The following is a 14,507-nucleotide window of genomic DNA, read 5'->3' on the forward strand; positions in this document are numbered from 1 at the left end:
ACCACCACCAATTTGGGTGACTTTAAAAGATTAGACAACTTAATGAAGGATTGGGCTCATCAATGGCTACCAGCCCTAATGGTTATGTTCTGCCTCCACACAGTACACCTCTGAATACTGGTTGCTGTAAATCACAAGAGGGGAGAGTGATTTTCTGCTCAGGTCCTGCTTATGGGCTTCTCATGAGCATGTGGTTGCCCTCTGTGGGAACAGGATACTGCCCTAGACGGGCCATTGGGCCTGATCCAGCAGATCTCTTCTCATGTGGAGTTTTTTGGCCATCCACCGAGGCGCTGGCGTGTGAGAACAAGTACATAGTATCGACGCAACACAGCAACGTTTCTCTGTGTCTCCTGTGGTTTTATATTGCCTACTCACGTTGAATAGCACAGACCTCGGACAAAGAATTGAATGCGTATAGTTATGCGGAAATGTGAACACGCCATGCAGCAGGTTAAGCATCAGGCAAAGCACACTGGGGGGGGGGGTGGACTCTCGTTGCAATTACTGCTAGCAAACCTTCAGCTGAGCTTCGAGGGGGAAATCCCGGGGTTTGGATGCAGGAACGGAGATTGTCCCCCAGAGCTGCTCTAACCTCAGCTGCCCGGACGAGACGTTCCTTTAACGCACCACTTTTGTGTGTTGCGACTGTGCCTTTGCGGGGCAGTGGGTGGGTTGCTGCTGGGGACGAGGGCAGCTTAAGGTGTCGGCACCTGCTGATCTGCCGGGGGCGGAACCCTTCCCTCTCTCCACCCGCCCCCGCCCCCCCTTGCCTGGGATTCTCTGCCAGCCACTTCCTGAGAAAGCAGCAGCCCAAGAAGAGGACCAGAATGATGACTTGAGCGGAGCTTCCAACATTCTAGCAGAACCTGCCCGCTGGGGGCTGGATCCACTAGCCGGCTGCTGCATCCCTGAGTGGAGGGGAGAGCCGGCTCCTTCCAAGAGGTAAGAAGCCACGACATCATTACTACTTCCTTGTCTGTTTCGGGACTTATTTCTCTCCCCCCTTGTTTATACCGCGTGGGTGGTCTTACAGGAAAACCTCTTTCCATTCCTGGCGCTTCCCACGGCTCCGTGGGCATCCGCAGGGGGCGTGGGCGAGGAGGCTCCCTCCCCAGATACTCAGCTTTCTGCTCTTAAAAAGCTTAATTTTCTAGCATTTGTAGAGTCTGAGTTAAGAGAAGAAATGTGCAGGCAGCATTCTTTCTTTTTCCCCTTTTGCTGAGAAACTAGCCTACTCTCACCTGTCTGCTATCACTTTGTAGTTTTTAAAAAATCGTCAGGACACCCATGCAGAGCTTCCTTACTCTTGCACCTCTCTCATTGCCAGGGTCTCCGTGTAAAGGGCTGAATTCATACCAGTGCTAGCACCGAAATACAAAGAGACCTAGAGACCTTAAACACACTCAAACATATTATACAGATAAAAATACAGGTGTCCACAGAGGTGGGAAATGGAGACCGTTGCTCCCCCTGGAAAACCCTAACCCCCAGATTCCCAGGTTTCATTAAAACAAAATAGAGAAAAGGATTAAGTTTCTAGCTTTTGTACAACCCGAGATCTGATGCAAACTGTTACAAGCATTATTCTTACTGAGAAACTAGCCTGCTTCACGCTTTCGGTATTACACTTTCGCCTTCCTCCAACTTTTTTTTCTGAGGACACCCCCTCTTGTGTGTGCTTGTGTACTGTATGTATTTTGTAGTATTTGTGTGTGTGTGTTATCAGGGAGTTTAGGATATAGAAGCTATCAATTAGGAAGTACAGAAAGAACACAGTGACTGGTTAGATTTTTGAAAGATGTATTTAACTTTAACGTTCCCATCCTAGATGTATTTTTGGGAAGTTGGCCCTATTGAGTTTGATGAGTGTTTGTTAAAGTGGTTTGTAATAGAAAACTCTTCCTGCTTTAAAGAAAAATTCTGAACTTCCTTTTTGCTCCCAAAGGATATGTGTAATTTTTATAATCCACCTTTGGACATTTAGTCAATAAGGAAGTGAACAACAGCATAATGATCTGATGGGGGTGGGAATTTTCAGTGAGGCTGATTAGCGAACATTAGTGTCAACAGCTATAAGTATGCCAAGGTCTTTGAAAAGAGCAGGATAGGATAATAAAACCACTTAGAGCTTTTATTAAAATAAAGCAGTGTATAAGTGTTGCGGAATAAAGTAAAATAGTGTAGCTGTTATCCTTGCTGACGGACAGATAACTTTAAAAAAACAGCTTCCAATTTATTTTATCAGTATTATAAAATCTTAAAATTTGGTTGCAGCTCAATAAATTCAAAACTACGTATATAAACACAAGTGCTTGCACATGTAAACTTAGTGCTTACTTTATTGTAGGAGTTTTATGTAATATGTTATTCTTCCTTATCAGTTAACTGCAATGCTTATGTTAACAGGTAGTGCCCCAAGGCAAATAAAGTGTCTAGTCCTTGTAGAAATCGATAGGATTTTAATATACTTAGCAGCACATGTCCTGTCTCCTTCAGAAGTGCCTGACTGAAATGTGTCATCGAATTGTGACACATCCTCCTCTGGATGGAGGATACAGATGTGTGTTATAGTCTAGATTTTGTGTCACTGGAATACGGCCTTCTGTACAGAGGCCCCACCTGCACTATATATTTAAAGTGGTATTGTACCACTTTAAATAGTCATGGCTTCTCCCAAATAATCCTAAAAACTAGTTTATTGAGGGTGATGAAAGTTGTTAGGAGCTGCAGTTCCCAGAACGGTTTAACAGTCTAACCCTCTGCCAAGGGAATTCTGGGAATTGTAGCTCTGGGTGGGGAATAGGAGTTTCCTAACAACTCTCAGCAGCCTTAACAAATTGCAGTTCCCAGGATTATTTGGGGGAACCTATGACTGTTTAAAGTGGAGAGATACTGCTTTAAATGTATAGCGCTGTGGTCTAAACCACTGAGTCTCTTGGGTTTGCTGATTGGAAGGTCGGTGGTTCGAATCCCCATGACGGGGTGAGCTCCCGTTGCTCTGTCCCAGCTCCTGCCAACCTAGCAGTTCAAAAGCACACCAGTGCAGGTAGATAACTAGGTCCTGTGCGGCTGGAAGGTAAATGTCGTTTCCATGCGCTCTGGCACTCGTCATGGTCATCCATACGCCAGTAGCGATTTAGTCATGCTGGCCACATGGCCCGGAAAGCTGTCTGTGGACAAATGTCAGCTCCCTCAGCCTGAAAGCGAGATGAGCACCGCAACCCCATAGTCACCTTTGACTGGACTTAACCGTCCAAGCGTCCTTTACCTTTTGCCTTAGTGTAAGGGTCACATCTGTTGCTCCACTTACTTTTCCATCTTCCTCCATCTATATTTTGTCTCTGACCACACCCACCACTTCAGTGTGACCCCAAGAAAGATGCTCATGAGGGAATGTGGCTCTCAGGCTGAAGAAAAACTTGCCTGTACCTGGGGTACAGGATTGCAATTTGCAACTTTAACTTTCTCTGCTGCATTCATCTTGGGAGCCTTCATCCAGCCTTGGGAGATGAGAAATTCAGGCATCTGCCTAAACCCACCCCCAGCAGGATCTCCACAGCCATGATCTTCTCACTTTTTAAAGCAGATTTAAAGAACATGACTTCCCCCAAAGCATCCTGGCTACTGTAGTTTGCTAAGGGTGTTGGGTATTGGGTCTCTATGAGGGGCGAACTTCAGTTCCCATAATTCCTTTTTGGGTGGAAGCCATATGCTTTAAAAGTGCTTTAAATGTACAGTGTGGATATGAGCTGGCTGCCATTCATGGTGGCTAGCTCAAGTGGATGGGCTTGTAGATTGGGATAAAGACTGCGCCGAAGGTTGTGGGGAGCCCGTGGAAAGCCTGGCTCCCACCACGTGTCTGCTCTAATCAGCACGAGCATCATGCTCTCAGGAATCAAGGTGCGCAGAACGGGATCTAACCTCAGGTGAGCTCTCCTTACTTTATGGGCAATTTCCGCACCTGGCTGCCAGAAACTTCAGAAGATGCCTTATGGTTAATAATAATAAATAATAAATTTTATTTATATCCCGCCCTCCCCAGCCGAAGCCAGGCTCAGGGCGGCTAACAACAATCAACAATGGTAGGGCTGGCTCTTTACTTCTATGAAGATTAACTTTCAGCCTCAGTTTTCCTTCCATCTAGAAGCCTACCTTAACTGTATTTTTATGGGGAAGAACATGATAAAGGCTGTGAACCATATTATTTCACAACTGTCCTTCTGAAAACAGCACCCCTTGGCTCTGCACTACTTGTCAAACTCAGGATACTTCATTTTTATTTGCCCCATTGTAGCAGCAGAAACTTAGAAGGTAGTCTGTGGAGAAAAAGGCTATTTCTCTGTAAATCAAGGTGTGGTTACTAATATCTCTATCTCTCACTGTGTATATGATATATCTTTAAAGCACATTTCCCTCCTCTAGGAATTCTGGGCAATGTAGTTTGTTAAGTGTTGCTGGGAATTGTAACTCTATGAGGGGTAGACTACAGCAACCAGAATTTTTGGAGGGGGGAAATGTGCTTCGAATATATGCAGCCTGCCTGTTTGCTGAGGGCCAAATCAATTTCTGGGAGGGGGGTGGGCACGTGGTGGTGGGGGTGCAGTTGTGGAAGAAGGCATTCAAAAGTGGGTGGGCAATGGATGTAAATTTAGGCTATTTTTTGCACACCTTGGTGTGACTGGGGAAGATGTGTGGCGTGGAGAGAGTCCAAACGACCAAAGAGAGAAGGCAGCCTGTGGTTCAGCCTTCCTGATCTATCTTAATGGGAAATAGTTTTCTAAAAAGATACCATGGTTGCAGAGATTCCTAATGCAATTGCTGTGTTCTTTAAAAGCAAACAAAGAATCCACATATTTTAATTTCCTCTCCTTCCTGCTCCAAATGAACTTGGTCGGTGAAGTTCTTGAAAGCGATACATCTCATTAAATTATAACCTGGAACTGGTAGCAAACACAGTATTCAGTTCGATGTAACCTGAGAAGCAAAAGAGCCTCACTCTTTGTTGATTCTCATGGCTCAGGCTATTACTTTGAGGTTGCAGTTTCTCGCTGCTCAAGTTGGTTGAGAACATCCTGAAAGCAATAAAGTGAATGAGCTAAAATAAATAAATACCCAGAGCCAGTGAAGCTACAAGTCTATAGCAGGGACAAGGAAGAACGACCTCAAATGAGTCCAGAGAAATATACCTTGCCCCTCCTGTGCCCCCCTTTCTTTTCTGGCGCAGCCATTGCCCTCCTTTCCCTCACAGAGCTTCCCAGAGAACTCTGGGAATTGTCACTGTATGGTGACAATGGGGTCTCTCCCAACAATTCTCAGCACCTTTAGCAAACTGTAGCTCCTAGGATTTTGGGAGGGAAGCGGTGGCTCTTTAAGGTGGTGTGATACTGCTTCAAATGTATGGGGCAGGTAGGATATATAGGAGGCGAGGGAACATTGCAAAGGGACTCCTTGATCCTGGAGCTTGTCCTGTTTGTTTTGACCTCGGTGATTAAATCACTTAATAATAACATGATGTGCTAAGGTGGCATACCGACTGAGGGCAAAATGACACACTTTATTTAACTATATGATTGAATTTGACAAGTTGGTGTGTGTGTGTCCATTTGAAAGAAAAAAAGTAGCTGGTACATACATATGACCAGCTACTTTCTTTTTCTTTCAAACGTGTACACACACACAGAGACATGTCAAATTCAATGAATGACTAGACTAGAATGAAGATATGGTTTTATTTGTAGATGTGTGCTTTCCCCCCTTTTTTCTTTTTTTCTCTTCTTTCCTTTTTGTGTTTTGTTTTTCTTTCTTGTTTGTATAGTTTTATTTTGGATTCAATGTTTGTAATTTTTGTTGTAATGTTGCATTGAAAATAAAATTTATATTAATTTTTTTTTAAAAAAAAGTAGCTGGAGAGAGCAGAATCAAGGCTCTCTCTCTCTCTCTGTGTGTGTGTGTGTGTGTGTGTGAGAGAGAGAGAGAGAGAGAGAGAGAGAGAGAGAGAGAGAGAAAACTATTCCTTTCTGTGTTACACAAATTAGTTTTGTAGAAGCGTAAACACTTTCCTTCAGGATTCTGGGAAGAAAAAGAGAGTTTTGCTGATGGTATTGGTATCGTGTTGGTATCGAAGTCCGAGTAAAAGAATGTATTAACTTATTCGCCATGTTTTATATTGCCACCTGGAAATTTTGCTGACACCAAGTTCCTGATGACCCGATAGAGAGGGTAGGCTGCTTATGTTCAAGTAAAATGGCTGACCTTTGTCTTGAGGCCCATGAAAGCATTTCCACCTTTCCTGGTCTTGCTGAACAAGTGCCAAAGGTATGCTAACTCTTTTAGCACTCAGTATTTCCTTGTGATTCAGGTATGCTAACTCTTTTAGCACTCAGTATTTCTAAGTGACGTAGTGGATATTTGAAGATGGGATTTGTGTTTGGTTTTTTGGCAAGCTAAAACATGTCATCTCATAGGGATAACATAAAAAGGCCAGAACAGGTTAATCCTAACCTGAAGACAAAAACGCAGTTGAGAAGAAAGAATTGTGGCTTTTCTATTGAGCCCCAGTGCTCTTAGACTGACACGTATCAACGGAATTTGTCCCCAGACTGAAATATACGTTTTTAAGTATTGTAAGGAAAAAAAATGGGGGTGGGGGGGTCAACAATAAAAATACAAAACAATCCACAATTCAACCAGTTCATAAACCAAAGTATTAGCATAAAAATAAAGACCGTAATCCTTAACCCAAAGTTTAAAACTGAGATTTCAGGCTCTGCACTTAACCACAGTTAATGTTAGTGCTGATGTAATTTGATCTTTAGTTAAGCTGGGTGAGACATACTCTCCAATGTTTCTCCAGTGAAAATAGGGGTGATAATATTAATAATTTTACTCTTTGTACCCCACCCATCTGACTGGATTGCCCCAGCCATTCTGGGCGGCTTCCGACATACATAAAAACGTAAGAAACCATTAAACATTTGTTTTTAAAACTTCCCTATACAGGGCTGTCTTCAGATGTCTTCTAAAGGTTGTCTAGTTACTTATCTCCTTGGCTTGTGGTTTACATAACTCCATAACCTTCAACATTTCTCTGAGGAAAATAGGGACATATAAGGAAAAGCAGGATTAAATCAGAAACTGAGATGGCTTCTGTAAATATGAGACTGTCCCTGGAATATAGGGACACTTGGAGGGTCTGGATTCTCATGAGAAAGTATGCAATCCCTTCACCTGTTCCCAATCTCATAACCATGGTTCATTGATGTAGTACATCCACACAGGAATGTAGTATTCAGCATATAACATACTGTTGTGGTTTCCCGCCACCATCACCCCAAAATTCTACAGCTCAAGGACACCCAATGAGTTGAATTCGGGTAGATTCGGGGTGGATGAATGGAGCTATCTTTCACATAGTCTTTAGTGGGTTATATCCAACACAGAGTATAGCCACTGAAATTCATGGACTGCAGTAAGTAATGTCCATGAATTATAGCACATTGAGTCAGGCTAACACTGGGTATAACCCTATGCATTTGTGACATTCATTGTTAGAAGAAGACATGCTGGCTTCTGAGTTTGATGGCTTTAAAAGGAAAGGAAAGAAACTCAAAGAGGACAAGGGTATCAGTGGCCACTAGTTGTGATCGCTCTGTGTAACTCTTATGTTAGGGATAGGGGACCCTGGAGCCCTCTAGCAAAGTAAAACATGCCCAGTTCAACTCCTCATAGGACTTCTGAGAAGGTATGTGATTTTTAACTGCGAAAACTCTGTGTGGGGGGGGGGAGGGGGAGATTGAGAGAGAGTTAAAGTTAAACAAGAGGGTGTGAGTGTGAAGGATTGGCTGGAACGTATTTTAATTTAATTTCTTTTAAAATAGATTCGGGATGAAACTTCGCCCAATAAAAAACTGAAAACAGTCCACCAAGTTGATTTCTAAACATCTTTCATACGAAGGCAAAGATTTGGATGCATCATGTCTTTCCACTACAATAATGAAGCCTTTGAAAACCCAGACTATCACCACTCTGAAACGCTAGAGATTGACAGAATGTAAGTCTGAAGTATGGCATATCAAAGACTAAGCGGTTGCTATTGTTGAATTAACAAAGCAAATAATGATGCATGTTCCTAGAATAAACTTAGCTACCCATTCTGTGCATTGATATCTAGATTATTTATTACAAGTAAAAGTATTTCTGTTCAGGGTGGCAGCAAACACACCCTTCTCCAGTAAGCCATTTCATTTACTCAGACTTCTGTTTTTGTTTCCTGATTGGCAGCATTCTGTTATTGAATGTTTAGTCCTCACGGGTACCAAAGTTTCTTTAGTAACACAGGCAGAATCCAAAGAGAAAAGAAATCCAGATAATAGTACCTCACTGAGAAAAATGAACAAAAACAGTATATAATTTGAGAAGAGAGGACCAGAGACCTTTTATTTTGTAGTCCCTGCCTTCTACATAGCAGGGAAACCTTGAACCAAACATACAGAGGAAAACTCCTTCACAACTACACAGCCAATTGGAGCATGTATTGCCACTGCATTTCAGACTTATTAGGATATGCATTTCTGGTCTCTCAGAGGAGACCTCTACTAATTCCACAGAAGACACAATAACGCCAGTGTCGCAGACACCAACATTTTACATATGCAGCACACATTCAAAATAAGATTCACATTTTCATTAAAAGAGCTGGGGAACTTTTGGCCCTCCAAATGTTATTGGGTTCGAATCCCATCAGCCATCACCATTGACCTTGCTAGCTGGGGGCCAAAGGTTCCCCAAGCCTTCTTCAGGTCATGCTCAAAGATGGCTACTCTTAGGTGGTTATATGGAGGGGAAAGGCTATCAGTGGGAACTAGTCATGTGCGCTATATGCTACCTCTAAGATCAGAGAGGGCATGCCTCGCACTATCACTTGCTGGAGATTGTGAGGAGGAGAATTTGTGCCCTGCTAGTTGACGTTCCATGGATGCAGGTGGTGCTGTGGGTTAAACCACAGAGCCTAGGACTTGCCGATCAGAAGGTCAGCGGTTCGAATCCCTGCGACGGGGTGAGCTCCCGTTGCTTGGTCCCTGCTCCTGCCAACCTAGCAGTTCGAAAGCACGTCAAAGTGCAAGTAGATAAATAGGTACTGCTCCGGCGGGAAGGTAAACGGCATTTCCAGGCGCTGCTCTGGTTCTCCAGAAGCGGCTTAGTCATGCTGGCCACATGACCTGGAAGCTGTACGCCGGCTCCCTCGGCCAATAAAGCGAGATGAGCGCCGCAATCCCAGAGTCGGTCACGTTCCAGAGATATCTGAATAGCCATTGTGAGATACAGGAAGTTGAACTAGAACCAGTGTGGCGCCCATGGGCAAATGGCACCCTTGAGAATTGCCTCTAATCATGAAGCCTTTGAATCATTGCCCCTACCAACGCACACTCCCTTTCATCATGAGATAGTGAGAGGGTGGTTAGCTTTACAGACCTATAGTCAGATCCATCAGGGTTCTTCTGACATTTTTAGGCCTTTCTAAGCAATGCCTATATTTCACTTCCTTCCAGGTAGCTGCTTACTCTCCCCCCCCCCCTCTTTATTTTTCACACAGAAGACCCTCTCAGAGGAGCACTTCTTTTTGTTTTAATCCTTACGGCGCCTCTCCCTACGAATCCGATGTTGATTATGACAACGCTGAAGAACGAGGACGGAGCTCGTTTGTGCTGATGCCTATGAGCTTGATGCAGACTCCATCTGATGATGATGATGAATACAGACGGACAGATTTTGTGCCCGAGATGCCCAGTGCAAATCCATATGGAAACTCTCATGGTGTGTCATTGCATTTTATGTTTGCAAGTTGTAACGGAATAATGCAGAACATTTTGAGGTTACTGTAATGGAAAAATGCAAGTGGGAACCGCAAGAAAAGGATTCCACATGAAGTGTTGATGTTTTAAGACCCCAGCCGCTCCTTTCCATCATACATCTTTCCTAGTTCTCCATCCCTCCAGCGTTTTGTAGGCATTCAGTGCATACTGAACTGTTTTGGGTGTCTTCCTCCACATCAAATTTAGGATTTATTTGTGCAAAATCCTTGAAGCCTGTTGAAATTTCATCCGTGTGTGGCTGGTGCAATTTTGGGCTAAATGACAACAGCCCTCTAAAACTTGTGTGTCAGAAATGCAGGGAATATTGTAATATATCTAATACTTTGATTGTGTAAGTATCTGCACAGCTGCCGGCGGGACTAGGGATGCCTGGCTGTGAGTTACTATTTTGGCTTCGGCAGAATTCTAGGCTCCCCCCCCACCAAAAAAAAAAAAAGGACACATGATGGAAAAACTGGGGTAAAATCTCTGAATATATGCAATTTTATTTTTTGTGAAATTGGAAAAGGTGGGTCTGTGTATGCATGCGCAAACAGCTTGTGAATTCGGTTGTGCCCTGGCTGTCACTTGTGTTTGGGCTGTACTGTGTCAGAGTGGAGGTGTGGCATATATGTGATTGAATGCTCTTCCATGCAAAAATGTACAAAATCTCTAGACCCAGAAAACTAGTGCTACAGGGTCCTCGCTTTCCCCCTGGATTTGTATGTGTGTGTGGACTACAAGAAGAGATGCAACCTGCTTCTGTACTTTTCTTTTTTCTTCATTAGTTAATCCTTCATTTGAGTATGAACCAGAATTAATACAGAGGTCGCCTACTGCTAATAATCTTCTGAATGATCCTTATTCACATAGACTGGGTGATATGCCTGATGGAGGTAAGGTTTATGGGATATAATGGCATTGTTGAAACTTTTAAGTTTTGATATCAAAAATTATTCAGCGTAGGTTTCACAGCTGATTTGAATTTTAAATACTGTGTAAGAAAATTTACTGAATAGGCAAATATCATTTGATTATGAAAAGTTTTTTGAAGTATATGCTAAAGGATATAGAGACCATGCATCCTGGTGTTTGTTTGTTTGTTTCCTTTACCTTTAGGTTCTAGGGCAGGTTACAGAATTAAAACACACTATTAAAAACTATTTAAAACAGCTTACAATCATAAAAACGTACACTTCAGTTGTCAAAAGCCAGGGGTAAAACATGTGTCTTCAGCATTCTCCAGAAGCTGTATAATGAAGGTGCCAGACACACTTCTGTGGAAGGTAGTTCTACAACTTGGGGGCCACCACAGTGAATGCCCTGTCCTGTCACCCTCCTCGAGCCTCTGAGGGCAGACGAACTAACTGCACGAGGGTCCCCTGTGCCGATCTCAGTACCCAAGAGGGTCTGTGAGGAAGGAGGTGGTCTTTCAGATATATGGGACCGGAGTCATTCTCCACAGTGTGATTTTTCTTCCTCAGAGTGAGTTGTCCTACCTCAGCATAAAACAAGAAATGCAATTGTGAGTGATGTCTTTAAACTCTCTGGCTTGGGCTGTTTGGGCTCGGTGGCGGTTTTTGAGTCGTGATTTTTGAAATATGGCAGCCCTATGCAGTGGCGTAGCGTGGGTTGTCAGCACCCGGGGCAAGGCAAGTAATTTGCGCCCCCTAACCCGTGGATTTGCACCCCCTAACCCGTGGATTTGCCCTAACCACAGATGTTGCGCCCGGTGCGGCCGGCCCCCCCCTGCACCCCCCACGCTGCGCCACTGGCCCTATGTTAGGGATGGGGATGAAATTCTTTCCAAGCTAAGATCTGCCATTTTCCTACAAAGTAGTAATGTCCTTCATTCATGAGAGACAAGGATCAAGCTATTTTGTTCTTCATAACAGAACAAAAGATCCTCTTTTCTTATTGAAACCTCCTATTTCTGGGTGGTGAAATCGATTCCCCAAAGAACCAGCTGAATAATAAACATGCAAATATTGAGAATCCAGGCAGCACGTTGGACACAAAGCATTCTGGCCCAATTACTGTAAGTGGTTGCAGGAGAAATTTGTTTGGGGCAAAAATACTTCAGCCACCACAAATTTCTTAAGTTCAAACATGGAGACTGTTGAAGACCTGGAAAAGGTTTACCTAAAAACAGATGCTTCAGACGTTCCACCTCCACTTAGGCCAGGAATAATATTTAAAATCATTTGCCAAAGGAAGATTGCAGTGAATAAATGCCATGTTGTTCCCAGACCATTAGAGACCAATTAATTGCATCTTCTGGCTCTGAAGTGGAAGGTATAAGTACCCATGGCATTCAGATTCTGCTGCTCTCAAATTTTGAAGTGTATGCACATAACTGAATATAGCAGGTAAACACAATCCCGTGGCTTAATTGATGGGGGTGCATTGGCTGCCCATATGCTGGCAGGTTCAAATTTCCTAACAGCAGAACTGTTTGGTTCAACAAAGCTTGCTTAAGGAAATCCCAGTGGCTTTTGGCATTTAATGACACTGGTCTTCATACTCCTGGTATGGGATACCTTCAAGGCTGTGGTTTGGGGTACTCTTATCAGTAACACAGTACACTGAAACAAGAGAGTACTGTAAAGTCCTTTGTCTACCATTAGTTGTAGAGATTTAGGAACAGGATGACATAAAATTGCATCTAGTAAATGTGCTTACTGACAGTTACCTGGGAAAATAAAACAGCTTTACTCACTAAATATCCCCAAAATTGTGACCATTCAATATCTTAAACAATCCTATTATGAACTTGGTTATGAAAACTCAAGGGTTTTAGCTAACCAGTTATGGAAAAGGAAAAGAATCAGTTTAATTTTTTTAAAGTGGGAAACTGTGAAATAACATATAAGAAAATTTCTTAACAGCTTATATAAGTGATCTTATATAACCTAGTTAGGCTTTTATACACCTTACCTCTCCCCACAGTAGACTTCTAGCATATTACACTGGGAAGGTAAGCTGTATGAAAACAAATCTATTTAGATCAGTGCTTCATTTATTAAGTTTTGTAAAGTTCACTAAAAAGGTGCTTTGGTTAATTCCTCAGTTCACTTAATCCAGAGACATCACAGGCAAGAAGTTGATATGGTCTTCATGACACCGTCTAGTCTATTTCGATCAGACCCAGGATATGAAGAGACCAAGAAAAAGGATGGTAAATAAATTCTTCCGACTTCTCTCTCATTCCTCCCAGGTTTCCTATGGAAATAATTTTTAGAGTCCCAGTGTTGTTGGTCAATGTGTTATTAAATCATTATAGTACAATTGTATCTTGCACCCAATTTACTTGTGTGATTTCAACCTTGTGTGGTTCAAAGCCAGCTGCTTGAAATCCTGCAAATTAATTGCGTGCAAGGTGGAGAGCTTAAAAGCTCCTTTTTTGTGCTGGTTTTTCCCAGTGTGGAAAGAGCTTTTAAGCTCTTGGACTTGCTTACCTTGCTCTAGGGTGCTCTTGCGAGATCTCGCAGGAACTCTAATGGTCCCATGAGATCTCATGAGAGCATCCCAGAGCCCAGTAAGCAAGGTGGAGAGCTTAAAAGCTCTCCATCTTGCTTGGAAGTTGAGGATGGTTGTCTGAGGGCAGTTCCAACGGGGTGGTTCATGTATAGGCATTTTTGCATATATACACCATCACCAGAACATGACCCCATGCAAGACGTAAGCGTACTGTGCCACAATAAGTGTTCCTTTCCTTTTGTTACAGCAATAATTTTCTTGGGGGGAGGGGAAGGGATTTTCCAAAGAATTATTCTACTGTGGAACTATAAGGAGGAGTCTAAGGCAAGGGACAACATGGCAACCCCTTGTTATTCCATGCAGAGAAGCCTCAAAGTTGAATCTTACTTCAACATTGGCTGACAAGACAGCATCTTCCACTACTCTTGAATGCAGCAAGATTATTTAGAGGGTACAACCAGTTCTTTCCGCCACAGCGCCTTGGCTGCTGCTCCCCTGCGCCTGTCACCCGAGGCAGCCGCATCACTCTGGCCATACCTGCCCTGTACATGTAAAACCCTATGATACCACTATTCTTTGGTTCCCCCGAAGAATCATGGGAACCAAAGCTGGTTAAGGGAGCTGGGAGTTGTTGGGAGAGCCCTTCACAGAGCTACAGTTTCCAGAGTGGCGCCTGCCCTGTGGAACACCCTCCCATCAGATGTCAAGGAAATAAACAACTATCTGACTTTTTGAAGACATCTGAAGGCAGCCCTGTTCAGGGAAGTTTTTAATGTTTGATGTTTTATTCTGTTTAGTGTTCTCTTGGGAGCCTCCCAGAGTGGCTGGGGAAACCCAGACAGATGGGTGGGGTATAAATAAGTTATTATTATTATTATTATTATTATTATTATTATTATTATTAGTCCTTATTCCCAGGGAATTCTGGGAATTGCAGCTCTGTGAGCAGAATAAGAGTCTCTAGCAAATCTCAGCACCCTTCCTTAATGAATTGTATTTCCCAGGAATCTTTGGGGAAGCCATGACTGTTTAATGTGGTATCCTAGTGCTTTAAATGTATAGTGCAGATGCCCTTGTCTATTGGTATTGCCTGCTCTGTCTGAAGGGCTTTTAAGCAAGTTTCTAAAATATATTATCCCAATCTGTATCTGTATTTGTTCTGATTGTTTTTCA

General features: G+C 43.0%; 1 protein-coding gene across 1 annotated transcript in view; it reads left to right on the forward strand.

Annotated features, from left to right (window-relative positions):
• Positions 1 to 469: 469 nt before the first annotated feature.
• The window catches only part of TMC5 (transmembrane channel like 5), a 36,364-nt gene continuing 22,326 nt past the window's right edge, over positions 470 to 14,507 (forward strand). The window contains exons 1-5 of the mRNA XM_083712140.1: positions 470 to 945; positions 7,881 to 8,053; positions 9,596 to 9,816; positions 10,643 to 10,750; positions 12,925 to 13,037. Of these exons, the coding sequence (XP_083568266.1) occupies positions 7,977 to 8,053; positions 9,596 to 9,816; positions 10,643 to 10,750; positions 12,925 to 13,037 (519 nt within the window). The 5' untranslated portion in view covers positions 470 to 945; positions 7,881 to 7,976. The remainder of the gene's footprint in view (positions 946 to 7,880; positions 8,054 to 9,595; positions 9,817 to 10,642; positions 10,751 to 12,924; positions 13,038 to 14,507) is intronic.

This window comes from Podarcis gaigeae (assembly GCF_964106915.1).
Source record: "Podarcis gaigeae genome assembly, chromosome: 14".
Lineage (NCBI taxonomy): Eukaryota > Metazoa > Chordata > Lepidosauria > Squamata > Lacertidae > Podarcis > Podarcis gaigeae.